General features: G+C 38.8%; 2 protein-coding genes across 12 annotated transcripts in view; one reads left to right on the top strand and one right to left on the bottom strand.

Annotated features, from left to right (window-relative positions):
* The window catches only part of CAMK2G (calcium/calmodulin dependent protein kinase II gamma), a 237,098-nt gene that overhangs the window by 9,579 nt on the left and 206,835 nt on the right, over positions 1-20,684 (top strand). The gene's annotated exons all lie outside the window — the stretch shown is intronic.
* Positions 10,240-19,897, bottom strand: PLAU (plasminogen activator, urokinase). Its single transcript, XM_026055837.1, has 11 exons — positions 19,825-19,897; positions 18,158-18,272; positions 16,986-17,040; positions 16,706-16,810; positions 15,961-16,126; positions 15,463-15,560; positions 15,180-15,369; positions 14,417-14,562; positions 13,157-13,297; positions 11,954-12,102; positions 10,240-11,445 (listed from the first exon to the last, which is right to left on the bottom strand). The coding sequence occupies exons 2-11, from the start codon at positions 18,215-18,217 to the stop codon at positions 11,251-11,253; spliced, it is 1,305 nt and encodes a 434-aa protein (XP_025911622.1). The 5' UTR covers positions 18,218-18,272; positions 19,825-19,897; the 3' UTR covers positions 10,240-11,250.

The following is a 20,684-nucleotide window of genomic DNA, read 5'->3' as shown; positions in this document are numbered from 1 at the left end:
AAAAAAATTCAAAGGGTTTATTCTTAGAAGCTATGCTAAAATTACGTTTATGATTCACTGCATTTGTATGCTGTCTTACATCAGACAGCCCACCAGGAGCAAGTGAGAAACACTCTATAGAAAATGGAGAAAGTTATTACTATCTTTATTAGTCCATGCAAAGTTATTTCTTAACATGATCAAAAAAAGGGAAGTATCTTTTGTTTAGAGGGTGCCACTGAGTTGCTGATAAAAAGCTCCCATGGTCGTGTGGCACTGTGACTTGACCACCTAAAAATAATTTCCATAGGCTGGATTCATCTACAAAATATGATCTGTTTCTCTGCTTTTCCTCCTCATTTAATAAGCAAAAAAGCCCTTGATACTGTGTGTCTTAATACCAGCCTGTTGTAAGTGAAGAATACAGTAAATATGTGATAAAGTCTCTTTACGTGCCAAAAGGTTTAATATACAGGATAATCCTAGCTGCAGTTATTTTAGGTGAACTTGAGTTATTCTGCAAAAAGATTTCCAATTTATCTGTTTACATTTAGTTTGTAAAGAAATAAACAAACATTTGTTCTTTATATATAAAAAATGATGTCTGTGATTAAATACACTTGATCCCAAACAGAAAGATGTCAAAAGGAAATGAAACAGCCAAGCTTGGATTCAGTCTGAAAGTAAATACTTGAAATATTTCTATTGTGCCCAGTCTTCACACAATAGACTTAATGAGAATGTCTACCCCATGATTTTGAGGAGTCTTCCACCTCAGTTTTCCTCTGGAAATATAGAAAAAAATCCATGTTCTTTGCACTGAGCTCAGAAAGGCCCCATTTGCTTTTCCAGTTGTATTGCACAGACCAGAAGCTTTCATTTATGCCCTCTGTGGCCTCTGAGAACACACAGTACAAACAGTACCTTTTTTGAAGGTGTGAAAGTTTTTAGAAATTTTCCATACTTTGCTTTAATAAGACTTGAACCTCTGTTTTTTTTCACATAATTGTTTAGAATAAAAAACTATAGATCCACCAATAAAAATTTTGTTTTACTGAAGGACTAATCTGAAGGAATATTCTAAAGAATATTTGTGTGAGCATGTCTTGCCTACAGGACTATTATATGGAGAAAGCATGCTTGTTTTGTAGGATCTTTTTCCAGTTGAAAAACAAGTTGGGGAATCACATGATAAATACCAAACGTTTGCAGAATGTCTCATACAAAAATACCTATAGGCGTAACTTGGTTTTATTAATCTCACTTTTGAGTAAGATAACAGTTATTGCAAAACAGGTCATACCTCCCTTCTCATACAACCATGTATGTAACTTATGGCATTCTATATAATCTAGGATCATTTACAAGTATAATTGTATATATATAAAATATTTTCCAAGTTATTTAGTCAGCATCCATCTAATGGGAAGGCCAAAACAAATACCCCAACAGGATGCCTAAAATGCMTTCTGTAAAGAATCAGAATTGTCAAATGACATCTCAGAAATAAAATAGAAGCTTTTAACCATATGAGGAGCTAGAAATGTCTTCTTTCCGCTTGAATAATGGAACTTGAATTCTGTCACTGATTTAAATCTGAAAGCTTTTCTCATTTTTCTGGAAGTATATTAGTCAGAATCATCTTTGAGACAAATGAATTCATTTTGAATGGCAGCTGCTTAAGCTTGCTCAGTGTCCTGGAATGCTGGCTCTGCTTCTGGCTGATAAGTTCTAGAGCAAAATACTACTGAGATGATCAAGGGTACCTGTTCAAGGCAGTTTTTCATGTGAATGGAACTGCTATTAACATAGCATGGGAATGTGTTTAAAAATCAAAAAGTTAACCAATCATATCAATTTGCAGTGCCTCAGACTTCACAGATGCCTTTGAAGATGAAGGAGTTGGAACAGCAGTTAAGATTTTTCTATCAAATATCCTGATGTGTTGTAGTAATTCCAAGTGCATGCTGTGATCATGGAACAGCTGCAATTTCAACAGCTGTAGTGATGTTCTGATTTATTGTCATTTGGGGAAGGTTTGTTTTCACTTAGGCTAAAATATTCACTTAGGCCTTTGGGATAGACAGCGTCTCTGAGAAGTTCTGTGGGTTACCGATAGGTTAGGATGAGCCCTAAGTCAGGAAGTCTGAGGAAAGCGCATACTACCTGCTGAATTTCCCAGAAGTGACAGAAGTATGTTGCCCTACATTTGCTTTGTTGCTGGTGGCCAGGGTGTTTTATGCCACAAAGAAGAATTAGTAAGTGTACTTCTGAATTACCGCTGCTGAAGTCACAAATATATTGAACTTAGAAAATCTGAGCTGTGACTAGCATTGACACTTGCGCTTCATTTCTAACAGATGATGAGACAACTTGTGGATATATTTACTTGTAAATACATCTATCTGTTTTTTCTGGAATTGTACTATGTCATCAAACAGGTGTCAGATCCTAAAATGCATAAGGCTGTGCCTCACAACATCTGGYGGTTGCCTGTGATATTTATCTTCTTTCCTGATTGCCTCCTTATGATGATACTGTGCTTTGGAAGATTTATATCACACCCAGAGGCCTGCAGCTTGAAACATACTGAGGTAATTCATGCTTATGATGCCAAGTCATAGCATTATGTGCAAAACTCTTTCCAGTTATTCAGTAGAGAAATAATGTTCCCACTGGCCAGTGGGGGATATTCATTGTACTCTCTTGCCAGTTACGCATGTAATACATTGAAAATATTTTGCACAGTGGGAAGTGGAAGCAATTAATTTCATTCCAGTTCTGTTCAGAGTATTATACTGTCAAGAGTCACAGAAGACTTTGCTCATCACTTTTTACTGTTATAAATCTACCATTAAGAGGTTTGCCTGTAATGGTTAATTCATAAATCCAGATGTTTTCCTGTCACAGGAGCCTTTTTTTTTTTAAAGTCACTTTAAAAAAGACACTTAAATCCACAGTTGTGTAATACTATTTCTAAATTTCTTTGTGGTGTCTGTATTTTCATTTAGTTATCTCAGTCACTGAGCATGCTTATTTATTTCTGAGTAGAACATGGAGGCTGARATTAGATGATTTTTTTAAAATCTCTTCCAGTTTCATTCTAAGATCCCAATACATTATCAACTGATTGACCTCTGTCTAAATTGTTCTTAAAAACTCCAGTGGAGGAGGTTCGCCTCCACTCAGTGCCATTTATGGCAGTGCTTCACTGCTCTTACMAGTATAAAAGTTTTCATAATATCTGGATTCAGTTTTCCTTCCTGCAGTTAAGCTCATTGCTTCTCATTCTTTCTCCCATGGACACAGAGAACAGTTTATTCCCTTCTCTGCAGCAACCTTCTACCCCTTTGAAGAAAATCTCCCTTTTAAATTTTGCTTCTTCTATAAAATAAAGCAAATATTGTCGATCTTTTCTCCAAATCATGTTCTAGATTGTTGATCAATTTTGTTATGTTCTCATCAAGAAGAATGATCCCCAAAACAAGACACAACTGAGTGTCTGCCTAGAGCCTAAGTTTACAGACTGCTCTGTTGTATGTGTCAGTATGATCTTTGGGTTTTTTAACTCTGCAGTACTGTTGACTTACATTCAGCTCGTGGTCTGCTATGCCTTCTGGATCTGCTTTCATACCAGTCATTACTCATCTGGTATCTGTGCATGTGATTATTCCTATGTTTGTCTTTATTAATTTACATCTTGTGCATTTCAGGCAGCTCTAGTTTGCTAAGCTCACTCTGGATTCTGCTTTCTACCCTGGAACACTTGCAGGCCTTCCAGCTTCAAATATAGTTAGTGTATCCTACCAGATATATGCAGCCTAAGTCAGCAGCCTGGGTCAGCTGGTTGGCTGCAGCTATGGAATGGGACACAGGAGTTGGAGCATCCTGCTCTCATAGGTCGGCCTGTATATTCATGCTTAACTTCTGAGTGTACATCTTATTTCCCTGTTCATGAGAGCAAGCAAGCACATGGTACTTGTTCCATAAATTTCCTGTATTTTCACTTCTTAAAGTTTCACTTCTTTCACTTGTCGGAAGGTTAAACAACATAACCCAAATTCTGCTTGGAATTTCTGTTTATATATCTGCATGGTGTATGCCAGACCAAGTTTGAACCCAGATTTGCTCATTAATGAATATGCATTGTTCCAAATATGTTGCTTGCTTTTTTTACTTTGGCTTGCGATGGGAGTATCTAAAACATCAGATTACAAGTTCGGTGGATGCACAAAGGTTTGCTTCTCATTTCACAGATAAGTCCAAAGCAGGCACTCTGGTTAAGTGTCAGAAGTGAGGCCAAGGCCTGGGGATCAAATAGTCATAATGGTCTCTATTAGGTCAGGTTTCAATATACACAAGCAAAATCCTTTGACCCTTGCAATTCTACATGGAAGTGGTGTGATACGTGCAACAAATAGGTGACTGTGTATCATGTTTCACCAGCACTTGGTTTATTTAAAATCCATTTTATTTTTAAGTTCTTTGAGTCACGTTTTAGTTCCACCTCCATTAAAAAAAGCCTTAGCTATATAAGGTAAAGTGGTTTGTCCATTCAGAATGCATCACTTCCTTTTGAGAGCTGACAGGTTAAACTAGCTTCCTGTGTCTTGGACACATCAGATACTGTTTTATGCTCATTGCTTAATATGTTTCCTCTGTGGAAGTATTAAGGAGAAGTAGTGACTTGAATTCCTCTTCATCATGCTCCTAAGGTTTCTGAGAATTTGATCTCTTCTGTTGTTCGGCTGATACCCATATCTGCTGCTTTCCATTGCCTGCCACATATCTGAAATCAAGGAAAGATGTTGAAGAGTAAAATTATGATATCAGGATTTGTCCTGCAAACTTCTACATGTGTGTTAGTATCCACCAGATATCTAATATCTTTCAAAAAGGATTTAAAGGAAAAAAAATTATGTGTATTTAGTGACACTGGTTAGGGAGGGTAGAAGAAGTGTCTGATAAGTAATACAGTTTTTCCTTTCTTATCATATATTTGGAATTCTGCAGCACATGACCTGACAAGCATCAGATGCTAAATCTTTTAGATATCTTTTGGGCCTCTGAGAGGCTCCAATTAGGTTGAAAACTTACAGACTTGTTGTACTGTGACTACAAAAAGCAAACCAGGAGGGTGGTAGCGCCCTGGAAGGAGACTGCAAATTCCTGTGGGTCTCTTAAAACTTCCTGAGCAGTGGTTTGGAGGGCAACTTCCCTCCACTGCCTGTAATAGAGGCTCTGTAAAGATTAAGCCTCTGCCAAGATCCTGAGATATTCCTGTGTTGATACAGAAAAACATTTGTGGCACAGCATTAGGTATGTTTCACTGTTTTTTTAAATTTGGACTGTGTGGAGGTACTAAGTTACTGCAGCTTTACACCTTATGTAATAACAAGTTAGCCTTTACTAGTCTGATACTGGACTGTATCTTTAACATATCTTAGAACTTTTCTAAAGAGGGCTTTTAAAACAGTTTTGTTTTGCTCCTTTTGGCTATGTGCTAACACCCATTTGACTCTTTTTTGAAACTGGTTTAAAACCTGGGATCAAGTGTCTGCCCCTCAGCAGCCTAAAGAAGTGAGAAAAAGGGATATGGTGGGATAAAAATTACTGCATTAGTAAAGGAGTTTCAACAACTGGCATCCTAAGCATTTGAGATTGAGCCACTAGAGGTGTCAGTGTCTGCTTGCAATGCCTTTTAGGATTAGGATATGAAGGTGTAACAAAAGGATCATGGCATCCCAGGAAGTGCTGGGGTAGCAGTCCTGATAGTAATTGTTAAATGTTGCCCCATTTTTCAAAGCAAGTTTTGCCAGTGATGTATCTGTCATTACCATTAGCCTGGTTTTACTTTACCAATCTCTTTACCATCCCAATAGGGATGATTATTTTTTAAGTCATGTCAACATCTTGATTGACTGGGAGTTGRCTTTACCACCCTACTATGAAACATAATGTGGAGAACATTAAGAAACATGTATGTTGATGTATGTTACATATAGGATGATAGGAAGTGAATCTTGTACTTCAGTGTGAGATGTGCTTTACTACCCTGATGTACCTTCTGGGAAAGCTACAGGAAAACAGAAACTGGCCCACCCAGGGCTGTCTGAATTTGGACTATTATTTGGAGACATTATTGAGATCCAGTCCTGAAGTATAATCTAGTTCTGAATTGTATTGCAGTCTGCAGTGAGACTTGACAGTGTTGTAGAGGGGAAGGATGGCAACACCATAAGAACAGGAAAAATCATGTTAATTGTTTTTGTTAAAATAAGGAAACATTTGAGTGAAACAATGCAGTATCACTTCTCAGCAAGAATAATTATCTTATGCTAACTTGTTTGTGTTGTTTCTGGTATTCAAGCTATTTTATTCAGAGCCAAAACTAGCATTTCTACATGGGAAGAATGCAGAATGCATACAGAGTTCGGCCTGCCCCTCAGCAATGTGTGACCTCTCTCTAGGATTTCTGTTAATAGTCTGCAGTGCTCTTCGCCGTGCTCCATGCAGAATTCTCCAGGCGGTTCTGCCCCTCTTCCTCAGCCCTACAGCCTGGATCATCCTGTGCTCACTCTCTGTGAGGAGGGAAAGAAAATGTGTCCTTTGTATTCTGTTGCAGGAAAGAAAGTTTTGCAAGAACTGCGCTCTCATCTTCTGCCCTTCTTTTTTCTAGGCTCTAATAACTAGCCAGCCAGATGATACCGCAGTTTTAGGGTCAGAGTCATACGCAGAACGTTAGAAGAGAGTATATGATGTATTATAGCAGTCAAGGCAGAGGTATATGCACTGTATGTTTGTTTAAAGATTTCATGTTGGTTCAGGCAGTTTAACGTTAGCTAAAGAACGAAAACTATTACACACACAAGGAGCAATCAGAGCCTGAAAAAACTGAGGCTTTGAGCTGGGAGTGCAGAACCCAAAACTGCATCCAGATTTCCTCAGCTCTCAAGACCCTGTCTTTATTCATACTTTAGCAAAGCATCCTAAATTTCAGGATGAAGGAGACTTAAATGCAAAACTTCTTCATTCTTATCTATATTCATAACGATGGGAGTAAATTGAAATGTACATTGTACTGATTTGATTTTTATTTGTAGAAAAAGCCCCCAGAAGTCAATGAGAAGTATGCAGTTGATTACAATGGTAGTAATACACAATGGCCCTGACGATGTGTGTTCTCCACCTGTTGCAAATCTGATGAATTTAATACTTCAATAAATATTTAAATGAAAGAAATACTGAAGTGATAAATCTGTAGCATCCCAAAAGACATGATTAAAATAAAGTAAATATTTGTCTTAAGCTGCATTATTATTGTTTACTTTGTGCCCATAGTACAGTCTGCCAACACAGGTCAGGTTGTCCTGTCAGTTACTGCCTAGATAATCATTGATGAGATACCTTCTTTCTTGTCTTGGGCAGTCTCCAGTCTCAGAGTCTCTCACAGAACATCTCTAACCGGTTCTCCAGAAAAAAGTGCAATTTTAACTCCCTGCAGAAACACTAACCAACAATCCAGAAACAACATGCTTTCACCAAATAACTGTACCACACACAAAGTGGTAACCTCTACTAATAAATTTCTGCTTGCCGATCCCAACCACAAATTGTATTGCCAGAGAGTTCACAACCCAATATTGTCACTAATCATTTTGTGTTTAAGTAATGCTTTCTGTCCCTGGATGAGACTGGGATCTCAGCATGTTAGTACATTCACACAGTTGTCAGCTGTCCCTCCCCCAGAGAAACCATACCAAGACAGATCTGTGGGAGAGAGGAAATACTGTCCCATGCATTTTATAGATGGGAAATTGAAGTATAAAGACATTGTGATTTAATAATCCGGATGTTACATGCTTCAGGCTTGAGTCTTAAGGACAAGACTTCCCTTCATTAAGGTTCTTATTCCTGTCATTCCATCACAAATATGCAAGCTTCATGTACCCAAACTAAATAAGCTACARGACGTAGCATGCTTCTCACAAATGGTGATGTGCTTATTGGAGAGAGGGAATTTAGCTGATGCATGTTCCCTTAGTTTTTGAAAGGATTGCTATGGTGGAATTTGTACCTGGGCAACTCTGAATTCACGGGTGCTTTGCTATGAAAGGAAGACATCAATCAGTGTATCAATGAGTTTATCTGTTCATCTCTATTTGTTCAAAGAGAATAATATGGAAAAATAAGTTTTGCTCTTTTCAGAGGSTTGTTTATATTTTTGATGTCTGTAACATGACAAAAATCCATTTGACTGAAATGTTATTAAAAAGATCCAATTCATTCCCAAATACTACTCATTTATAGTCAGAGCACCACTTATAAGTCACAACTAATTTCTTGCTCAAGACTTCCAAAATATTTCTGAAATCTGTAATCAGTCATCATTAAGCAGCTAGTGACTGAGACCAAAAGGCTTATGTGAGAGCTCTGTAAAGACTGTTGGACATGCACATTTGAGAGTTTTTTCTGAAATTTTAAATGAACTGTAATTTACAAAGGCAAGTAAATGTTAATATGAGCTAATCTACAAAAATCAATTTGATTGTGCTAGAGGTCCTGTAATTTGACCCTAGAGCTACCCAAATTCTGTATTTGTGAAAGGAGATGAATAAGCAACAAAATATGTGGGTACTAATTTTTTTAAAAATAGGCTAAAAAATGGAAAGCCAAAATGCTGATCTGCCATCTTTTGACCAATAAGTACTGGAGTCTTGCTGGCTAACTATGTCATTTGAGTAGGATGAACAGGACTCCTTATTTCAGAAATTAGTCTGCTAATTAGCCCGCTAGTTTGTTCCATGCTGGCCATTTGTGTGAGAAATCATTTTTCATAGTGTTAAATACTTGACAGGATATTGTTATGATATGGGCAGACCTTTTGCTTTCACATTTGCAAACATCACCCAAGTAAATTGCATCTTAATGCTGCAATGCAAATTGTTTTCTATAAATTTGATACACTCTCTATAGATTATGTATTATTTTTAAGGTGGCTTGATAACATCTCATTCAGTTGTCTTCAGCTGGAGTCATTCCATGTATTACAGTTTCCTTAAAAAAAAACAACAAAAAATGCCAAAGCAGGCACAGAGCATGCTCTTTACAGTGTCAAAGTGATGCCAAGAACTCTGTGTTCCCTTAACCACCCAAAAGAGAGTGTTTTCTGCTTTTGTTGTCTGTCCAAGCAACAGAATGTGTGCATCTTCACACATGCATCTTCAGTGAGCATTTAGTTTGTGTTTAGAATTGTAACATTTTGTCCAGAACTGGAAATGCAACTGGCCTCAAGTATTTCTTTGTTCTAAGAGCTCTCTACTATGGATTCTGTTCTAGCTACACTTCTTTCTTGAGAACTGACAGCAAAATGAAGTGTAAATAAGTCTGTAATAAATTTGTTGTTGAGACGTAAGTTTCACTACCTAAGGTCATGCTTAGAAGTACTTGAGTTCAGCTTTGAATATATTTCTTTTCCAAAATCACTGCTCACAAAGAAATACTGAGGAAAGCTGAAACTGTGACTTTCCTTTTAGCACCTTCCTATGATATTGCTGCATCTCTCTGACAAAGGGATTACACTGCATTCTTACACCTGCAGTAGCATTTTAGTTATGGATGAACTTTTGAAATGAATCTTCCGCTTGTCTCCCCCTTCCCCCCAAAAAAGTGATTTGGATACCATTGCAGAATAGCCATGGAGCATGCTAACTATATTCCTTTAGGGTGAAGCTAAAGGGGAAATTTGTGCTCCAGGGTTCACCCAGTATGCTGCACCCCAGCTAGCATGTCTAGTCCCCAGGGCTAGACAAGAGCCCTGAAAGACAGCCAGCCAGTGTGGATATTTGCTCCTTGGTACCATTTCATCATACCAGTATCATTTTACACTGCATGACTTAGCTAGTATACACATAGTCTTCTAATACTCCAGCCCAGAGTTGAAGACGTTCATTTCTCATGTTCAATGCTTTAATAAATGGGAAATTCAAGAACCTAATTAGCTGCTTATCTGCCCCCCACTCCTTTTTTCCCCCCTTTTTAAGCAGGGGAGAGTCATGCCATTTGCTCTAAGCTTGAGATTAGAACTTGATAATGGTAGTTCCCTTTTCAAAACATGGCCTTCCACTTCCAGTATAGAACAAACAACCACATAATAACAACAGGGTTTTTTTAATGATAGTTTAACATCCATAATACAAACATCCATAATACAAACAATAAGTTAAACATAGTAAAAATAATTAAATAAAACTTGAGGTTCCAGCCCTCATACAAATAATACAAATCTATTAAACAAAGACAAGTYTTAAAAAAATAAAACCAGCATATCGATCTTAGAGAAAGAAGTCGCTTCCATACAATATCAGTTAATGAATGGACAATAGTTTCTGACATTTGAGATCTGCAGCATTCAATAGGTATTGATTGACCAGAAGTTACAAAAAGTCTTTGAGTACTTAGATCCTCTTCTAGGTACATACATACATGTAGAAAGGTGGTAGAATCAGACTTTAAAGGGGACCCGGACACCCTCAGATGTGACCTGGAAGTCCAGTCAAAAATATACAATTTGCTTCCTTGTATCACAGTCCTTAAGTGGAATGCATTAAGAGGTTTTTATGCTGACACAGCTACTGTTGCCATCCCTAAGATTTTAAATATATGTTGGGACTACAGGACTGAGCCCCGTATGCCAAGTATTGCTTCAGGCTAGACTTTAGTCCTCCTTTATGCATTAGTGATAGCTAATGCTGACGAAATTTCTTTCACTTTCTAGCACAAARCTTGATAGCCTTCTCCGTACTGGTTTTAACAGATTAGGTTTCTAGGACTTCAGTTCTGGCATTCTTCAATGTGATGAGGGGAAGGAAGAGTTTTACACTGAGTCTATGTACAAAATGCACACTTCAGTTAACTAAGTAAACTGTACCAATACTTCTGGACCAAACACTGGTTCATAAATGAAGCAGGCAGATAACCTGATATGTATTGTATCATGCATGGGAATACCCATTTAAGTGTTAAATATTTTAGTTTCCCACGGAGTGGTTTTCAGGTAATTCAGAGTAGTGAAATAGTATGTCACTGTGTCTCTGCATCAGGAACAGATATGAGTGGCAGACAACGTGAGTATTTGTAATTAAAGCCTCTAGTGAGGAATATACGTGACTCAACTTCAGTGACATTCAGGACTTCAGTGTCCTGGCATCAGTATAGGCTTAATCTCATTTGTTTGGTGCAAATACTTTGACTCCATATGTGGAGAAAAGGTCATTTTGGTTCAGGGAGAGAACGACTTTTGGTATGTACTGCATTCATATTGGACTCAATCCAGTTAAGGTATCGAGTGACTCTGGTGTAGACGCCAGGCTTGTTTTTCTTTGCACAGCCTTCTCCCCAGCTGACAATCCCATAAAGCATCATCCTGCCACTGTGCTCGCAGACCATGGGGCCGCCGGAATCTCCCTGACCGTGGAAAGAGAATACGTTAGCCTTTTTTCTGCAGATGAAGCCTTTATCACAGGGTCCCTGTGATTATTTTTCTGAAATGAAAAGAACTAGCAAACACCTATGAGTTAAGGTTTGATTTTTGAGGATACTGCATAGATAGCAGGAAATTGCTGAGCATTCTGTTCTATTAGAACATAGTCTATAAGGTAAGAAATTCTCCAGTCCACCCTAGCTGGGCACAGAGGGAATAGTTACCTTGCACATAGTGCTCTGCACTATGTTTATAATCACAGATATTAGGTTAGTTACAAAAGGTGAAAGCCAGCATGCTCAGTTCTTTATCACAGAATTGGAATCAGTTGTCTCCCCGCCCATTGGCTGCACTGTATTCCCTTTATTTAAAGAAAGACTCTTCTGGCTAGCAAATTATAAGATACCAACGGTTGATCAGTGCAGTGTAGAGATTAGAGTGGAAAACATGATCTAGAGTAGTTTTACAAAATAAAACAAAACCAGTTTTTACCTTGCACGCATCAGTTTTCCATTCGGAATCTCCAGCACAGACCATCTTGTCAGTAACTCTGATATTGTCATAGTATTCATGTGTGCATTTTCTCTGTGATATTAAGTTCACATTGGCTGACATCAGTCTTTGAGCATAGTAATAGTCATCTGCAAACAAAGGAGCTATTTAGACTTTCACACTCCAAGAGGGGAAAGAAAAAAAAAAAAATACTGCTAGTCTTCATAAAAGAAATTAACATGACCATTCCAGTTGTTTTGAGGCTCATATTTCCAGTTTATACAGCATTGTTTTACTTTAAGACTTATTCATTAATATTAAAAGTGAAAACAAATGTTCCAAGTGCAAGCTCTAAAATTTATCTAGTTTTTTAGAGAAAGAATTTGATATCTTTTGGAGCTAAATTCTGTATGGATGCAATCCTTGCTTAATACTCCAACACAGCTTTCAGTTCTTTCCCTCCTCACTCTTATTTGGGGGGAAGAAGGGGGAAGGGACAGCATTTTCTTCTATTTTAATCTTGTTTTACTTTGGATGGTTGAAAGAATGCGAGAAGCATAAGATAGAAAATGCCATGGACAACTAAAGGTGATAGCAAAAAACAATCTTTCAAAAAAGCTGCACATTGGGAATACACAATAATAGCAGGGAGGCTCCGAATCATTTGCAGATCATGCTATAAAAAACAGCTTGTTTACATGCCCAGTTTATATAATTGTGTTCATTTTACTTGACACTCGTGGGTCTTGGTTGTTACTGGCATTAACAGTCACAAATGCAACTGTGGTTTTAAGAGTGACTATAAGCAACAGAGTGTTGTAAGGTAATCTTGATGCATTTGAGGGAAGACCAGAGTGTAGGGCATTGCAGTAGTACACTACCTCTAAAAGTCAGAAATAGTTTTCATAGTAAAGCTGGATACTCTTAATGTGCTATGCTTCTGTACATATTATGAACTATGTGGCTTCAGTGTACCATTCCTGAAGTACACTTGATTTTTATCTTTTGGAGAAAGAAAAAACACTTTACTGAAATCTGTAAAAGTCTAGAACAACACAGCTTTGGTCAAGTTTTTCACCCCTAAGATAGAGGCTTTATATACTAGGCAGAGTAACGCTTAATAGTTTTCCTTGTTGTATTTCAAATATAAGAGGTTTCCATGTTGCTTGAGTACAGCTTTGATGAGAGAAGTCATCCACTTACAATAATTCTGTCTTCCATAGCCAGAAATTTCACACTGGGTATTGTCTGGTAGGTAAAGGTTCTTCTCTGGCAAGCAGACCGTTCTGACATATTTGGTTTCTACTGCACACTGTCCAGAAGTTGTCTTTATTCTTATCAAAGCTAAGGAAAAAAGGTCAGAGCAGACACAGTTAGATTTGTAAAGCAAGTTTTTCCCTCATGAGTTCTTTGAAAATGGAAGCATCTGATAAAGTGATTATGTCTAGTTCAGTTACATCTGGTTGCCCTCATCACTTAATGACTAGTGTCATTCCTTATTATAGTGGAAAACTAAGTTATTTTTCCAACACTGAAGTGGGCAAACATTCCAACTTGAACTTCCTTCCTGGAAGGATAGCAGGGGGGAATAACTGGGGGAAGATTTCTCTCAAAAGGCATTTAACTGCCTCTTACTGTTCTAAGACCTCAGTTTCCTGACTGGCTGTGAAGGGTAGCCTCTCGTGCCCTGCTGAAGAGAGGGCAGCTTCTACTGTACCACTCACCAGAAGGGCTTAAGAAACTATTCTTTGAGTCTTTTTTTCTAATGGCAAGAATTTGGAAGGGGTGGTGAAATATGTGTCAAGTGCAAAAGTGAGAAGTCTACTATATTAAGTTACAAAAACTTCTCTGTTTTTGTTGGTTTAGGGAGGGGCTTAATTCAAGGTAACCTTTAGCTCGTGTGGTACCTGGTATGACATTCCTCTAACATATGGGGAAACCTATGGTGCATGTGCTGTGTCTTGATTTACTACACAAATACAGTGTGGACTCTGCAGAGATACAGTAGTGYAATCTCTGCCCCAGAGCAAAGTTCTGGGCATACTGTGCTCCTGGCAGAGCAACCAGGAAGTCCTGCCCCATTCTAAATGTCCAGACCTGGTGCATATTGCCTTTCTGCTGATAGCCAGCTCCCTCCACTTGGGAAGATGGTAGGAATGGGGGGTGCTGCCACCAGTGCTTATTCAAGAGCTATGCCTTGTGCAGGCCCAGCAGAGAGACAGGTTTGTAGCTGACTGTGTGCCAGGTAATGTATGGAACTTTACATTTGAGATGTGCCACAAACTACCTTTATGTAAGTGGAGAAATCTTGCTCACTATAAGCCTAGGTCTCAGAAGCACCTGGCTCCTGTTCCCCTTCATCTGTTCTTTGGTTCTAGTTATTTTAGTGGAAGTACACCATAATCATGTAACCTTCACAACTATCCTCAGTGCTTTAAAGGCTCATATTAAGATGACACTTACCAATATCATTCTCATAGCCACCTGTCTCATCTGTAAAGTCAGGGTGAGAGATGATGTCATCCACCATGAACACTTGTTCTCTATTATCAGTAGCATTCAGTATGGACTTTCCAAGGAAGACTTTGTAGGCTGACTTGTCTTTTGACCTGAGTGAAAGTAAAGAGATTCATGAAGACTACTTGATTTCCAAGAGTGAGGTCAAGGACCATTGACTTCTGCTTCATGTTTAATACTGACAAGAAAAAGCAGGATTTAGCTATTTAGTTTTGAAAGATGATCCAATATTCTAGACTCCTGATTTGCCATTTTAAGTCAATATGAACTAGATGTTCAGACATTGAGCTGCACATCTACCTGGCTGCTGCTAGTGCCAGGCATTGGCAATGAGACTTTCCACAAGATATTACTAGATGTATTGTTCTTAACAGCTCATCACCTTTCAGTACAGCTTTTAAATTTGAGGAACAGCTAACAGCATGAAACCCTGGTTCCAATTTGACTAAATTGTTTAAGTTGCGTATCCAGCAAAATGTTTACATTTTGCTAGCTCATTTTGCTAGACTTAGGCTCTCAAAGGCTTAATGATCATGGTTACTCTTCATGTTTTGATCACATGTTTTGATCAGTCAAAAAAAAAAAAAAAGTCCCAGTAGGATAGATTTTCAAGGGTGTTGAGCTTTGTGCTATGAGCATTGCCCAAGGAAATCAGTTGACAAAAGCTGAAAATAGGACCAATGCAGAGCTATGAAGTGCTAGAACTTACGGATCTTGGAAACAGTGTGCTGCTGTAAGCACCCAGCAAGCGTCAATGAGGCTGCCACCACACAAAAACTGGTCGATGCCCCTCATGTTTTGGAAGATGCCAGCTATCCAAGGCTGAGACTCAACGTCTGYCTGGCTTCCACTAACAATCTTGAAGTACTTGCTGAAGCTCCTTTGACCACACGTGGGCTCTATGAAAGGAAGAATTTTGTTGAGATGTGCTTACAACAGGCAAGTACCAACCTTGTCCTGAAATCAGTTGTCTTGAAAACTAAGTGGCTTACCACTTTCTGTGTGACACTCCTGTATATTGCAAGGCGTTTCTTGAATGCTGAACCCCTTTTTGGTGTAACACCAGGGCCTGCTCCTTCCATTGGGGTTTCTGCAAGATTAAGGAAGTGTTCTTTTCATAAACACAGTTTGTAAATGCTAGTCTCTTAACATTTGAACTGTTCTGAAAAGGATAAAGACTGCAAGATATGCCAAAGAAATTAATTTACAAGAGGACACATGTTTGAACGCAAAACTGGCAGTTCATTTTGTCATAGCTGGTACTTCTTGTAGGACCCTTACTGTAGCATTCTGGGAATTTTGCAGTACTATTGGCTTCAGTGAAAAACGAGAACTCTAGACACTTCAGAGAGCCAGGTTTCAAGTATTTCTAATCAATATTCATCTCTGGAAAATTGTAGCACTCCTTTGATCATGTACCATCACTAGAGGCACTTCTGAGAATATGTGACAACAGAATTGATCTCAGGAAAAGTGATACATTATCTTACCTGCAGTAATTGTGTTTGCCCAGTCCAAGCTGCAAGGCATTCTTCAAGTCAGTGTGGTAACTACCCCTCCTGATTACTGAGGGAAGGTCCCATGGCAGACATTCCTCTTCTGTTGCAATTCCTCTGTAGTCCTCACCATTCCCAGTGTAGCATTTGTTGTCAGCGTCTGCAAAATAAATTTAAGCTAGCATCATGTTCTTGCTTATAGTTGTTCTGAAATAGAAATAACCATATGGATGAAACAAAATGAAAGAAACAAAAACATTCTTGCATTACACTTGGAAACAGATGATGCAAAATCTGGACTAGTTATTCTATATATTCTTATTAAATTTGTTTCATATGAATATTCTGCACCAAATATCTTATGTTTTAAAGCATATATATTGCTTGTTTAATGATTTCAGTATACATCACAATTTAATCAGTTCTTCCTGCACTTCTGGACACACCCAAACAAATTCATTGTATTTTACAAACTGAAACATTAGTGAAGAGGCAGGGACAAAAAAAGACCTCAGAGATCATGACTTTGCTCCAATAACCTATTTCTCTTCTGTCTAATCTATCAGTATAAAGTGCTAAAGAATATCCGGTCTTTATCCAGATACTTTATCCAGAATATCCAGATACTTTTATCTGTAGTACTTTCAATTGGCATTTCATATTCATGATTTGCTTATCTTTTTTTATATCTTTTCAATATAGTAAGTTAGTATTAAGTAGGGAAAGAYAGATACTCTACCAATTTCGCAGTGAATTCCACTGTATCCTTCTGGGCACAAGCAACGATTAATTCGGCTAAAGAGGTAATAGGTAATGCAGGTTCCTCCATTTAAACAGTTGCAATCTGCAAGTGAAAGACACCAGGAATCAGAGTTAAAACAGTTGAATAGTATTGTAAAGTGAAATGTAGCTGCAAACTAGATGATAGGTATCATTAAGAGTCTTCCCTCTTGTATGAATGTGCTAATTGCAAGTTAACAAACTGGTTTTAGATTAAAGTAGAACTGGCAGATATTTACCCTTGTGTTCTGATCCATGTTTATGTGGTAGCTTGTAGTGCTTCTTGCTGTAAGCCTAAAGAAAGAAGGGGGGGAAAAAGGGACACGAATTATTTTTAAGGAAGCAGTTTCTTTTATGTGGTTTTATTATCTGCTAGTTTTTGTACAACTCTGCAACGCCTGACATTATGGGCCCAAGCTCTGTTCCCTATGCATACCTTCTTGTTCAACAGTTTAAAGTTATGTGCACATGGTTACCAGCTGAACCTGCTCTGTGGAGTCTCCTTGTGAATAGGAGGTTGAACGCTACTTGAGCAAACCAGAAAAAAAAACACCCAAAACAAACAAACTGGGCCAGTGCATCAGGTCAACACTGTTGTTATATTGCTGCTATAAGGACCTAAACAGCTTTCAAGGGTCAGTGTCCCTAAAACAGAGGGAGGAAGCCTTCTCCCTTCCCACCTCTCAGCCACCAAGCAGTACAGTAAAGATGCAGCATAGATCCAGCTCCCTTTCTGGTTCTGGTGACCTTGGTGCTCCATGGTTGTGCATGGAGTAATAGCCAGTAGATTTACACAACAGTAGATTTATTTGCCCTGTATTTCAGATCATGCCTCTGGAGGATCTGAAGTATAGGCTGGACTTTTACTCTCATGGAGAAAGAGAAAAGGGTAGGCTTTCCCAGAGGTGAAGTGGGCTAGCCTGAGCTAAAACAAGTCATGGTTACAATATAGTTCCATAATTTGGTGAATGGCTCTGTTGAGATATCAGCTGTCATACAAGTTAATAGTCAAAATATTCAGTCAGATCTGTTGCTCCTTTCTTAAAAATCACACTCTTTCCAGTAGGGGAAAATGGGAATTTAGTTAAGGACCAATATCAGCCTCCATGGAAACACAGTGAGTTCTTGGTACTTGGTGTTCAGGTTTGAATTGCATTAAGTATAAAAGCTACTGCATTATGTCCTCCCCATTTGAACTCTCTAGAGGAGATCTTAATGTGGAGCAGAAACGCAGAAAAAAACCAGAGGGTTCAAAGTGTTTCATGGAGGTATATATGCAACAGATGCAAATGCAGCAAAAAGCAGAATGCTAGCAGAAAGTCTAGTTCACTGTCCAAAGCAGAAGTATAGTCAAAAACAGGAAAAATAGAAGTGGTTCCAAGTGGATGACCCCATTTATTTCAAAACTTACAGAATCTAGTCGTGTGACAAGTGTGGCCAGAGTTACTGTGCAGATGATGAGTAACTTCATGATGTTAGGTAACTTCTTACTTTGCTCCTCTTCTTCTATCTGTATTATTTTGATTCTGAAAATAAAGAGGAATTTAGTATCATGTTGTAGCTTGGAGTGTCAGCTTGCTCTTCTTTCTGTTGTGTTCATTTGGTTTCAGGACATGTCACACAATTCAGTTGACAGAAAAATTAAGAATTGACTTAGTGTAGACTATCCGATTGTTACTGCCACAATATTGTACATTTATAAATACAATCAGATTTAGTATTGTTCAAATGAAGCAGAGACAGGGAAATTTGAAGAATCCACACATTAGTAGTTACTGCAGTATAGACTAATGCAGTCAGTTTAGAAACTGGCACATTTATTTAGTTGCTGTGCAGTGGTGTGTATCTATTTAACTTGATGTTACTACTTTTTAGCAAGATTTCAAGAAGCACTTAACATCTACTTTTAGGACGAAAGGATCTGAAAGGGAAAATGCCTTTTCTTCCTAGTACCTCCATAGCTGCTGACTGGAGCTTGTTGACACTGGGCATTTGTGTAAGTCTGGCCACCTCATTTAGTGCCCTGACCACTGCAAACTCTTGAAAATCTGGTCTTGATGTTACCTCACTTGTTTATAATATTAAAAGGCTAACAACATATTCCATTTGATTTCTTTATATGCAGCTGCCTCTTGTAGCCAAGCATGCATAGCAATCTTCACAAAAGTGACAGTTAAACTTGTAAAAGTGATGGGGGGGAAAGCTGTGAAGCACTAATTTGCCCCCCCCTTTTTTTTTTTCCTCCTTCATTTGCAATGTAATTCATAGAAATTTATTTTTTCTTGGAAGAATAAAAAAAGTATCCTCAGTTTCAAAGAAAAGAGAAACTGAAGATGCCTGGGAACTTTGGTTGTATTTACATTAGCAAGTAGTGCAATACAATAATTAGGAGAGGGCATGCAGAAGAGAGCTGGCACTGAAGACCTGCTCTGCACTATCTGCTTCAGAGTTTGTCCCATGGACTGAGTGCCCCCGATATTTGAAATGCATCTTTCAGTTTAGTTTGTTCAAAAGAAATATAGTTTAACAATTCTAAAACCATTCCATGGTATGACCCAAAGCATGGGAAATAGAGAGGATCAGCAGATTCATTTAAAAAATGCAGACCTGATCCAAACCAAAGTGCTAACATAGATGCATCCTTTGTTTATAAGCAGTGCAGGTTTCATAATGCAAAAAAAGCAAATCATGCCTCAGGTACTCAGACACACACACTTTTCAAGTTAAGCTTATACTGCAGTAGATGTATTTTTCTCTTAAACTAATCATGTTAAGATAATTATTTTAATACATTTGGCAAGCATGCAAATGATTTCTCCCTCATTACTATAATTGCTTTCTAAGGCCCAACACTTAGCATCACAAATAGCAGTACAGCTGATTTCTTATCAAAATTATATTATGCCGCTAAAATCYGGAACATAGCGCAGATCTTTGCATTGCTAAAACATTAGGTTGCATGCGATTGGGATTTGCTTTAATTTGAAGAGCGATCAGTGGATTCTGTCACTCCATTGGACTGACGCCTGGCAGTCGCGCTGCTACCCGCTGTTAGGTTGATAAAGGCATGACACTTACCGGCGAGGCGACACGGTGCCGAGCGGGGACGGCTGCGGAGGCTGCTGCGGCGGCAGCGGCGGGCGGCCGCTATAAAGGCCGCGCCGGGCAGGGGCTCGGCTCGGCTCGGCTCGGCTCGGCTCGGCTCGGCTCGGCTCGGCTCGGCTCGGCTCGCTCCGCCTGGCCTCGCCGGGGCCGCTCGGCGGCGCCGCCCGCCTTCCCGCGCCGCGAGCTGCGAACGCTTCGGCGCTGCGCTCGGCGCAAACAAAAACTCCAGGGGTGACTCAGGGGGGGAATTTTAAATGATGCTTTTTAGTTTCGGAGCGGGGGGGAGAGTGTGGCCGGGGCGAACAAACAACTTCTTTGTTGCTTAAAGCTACGCAGCATTTGAAGTTAGATCTATTTCTTGACTTCCTTTGCTTCATGTACCGTGATAGGCAGCAATTTCGTAAGAAGTATTTAAAAATCAAAAGAGAAATGGGAGTGACAGCTGGGAAGAAAATGACTAGTATTGAAACGTGCCTAGAGACGTGAACAAGTGATGTTGTATTTTATTCACATTTATATGGCACTATCCATAATGAAAGAAACACAAGTGATTTATTGTCTGAGGGTCAAATGGATTCATAGATATGRATTAGAGCAGAATGTTCCCAATACATTAGGAAGATCATTTCTTAGGTAAAGCGCAGCCCATGGGGAGGGAGTAGTGGGCCAGATTGGTGTGCTAGAAGCSCAGAATGTGTTTTTAGAGAGCAGAGACCGGCCGCCAGATGGAATCTATTACAGCACAGGACTCGCAGTGGGGGCTAAACTCATATTCTTCAAAGCCATTTAAATCTCCCTCACTCCAAAGCACTGTTCTACTCATGAGAAATTGG

Source organism: Apteryx rowi, unplaced genomic scaffold (assembly GCF_003343035.1).
Source record: "Apteryx rowi isolate R43461 unplaced genomic scaffold, aptRow1 scaffold_126, whole genome shotgun sequence".
Classification (NCBI taxonomy): Eukaryota; Metazoa; Chordata; class Aves; order Apterygiformes; family Apterygidae; genus Apteryx; species Apteryx rowi.
This window is presented reverse-complemented; position numbering and strand designations above follow the sequence as displayed.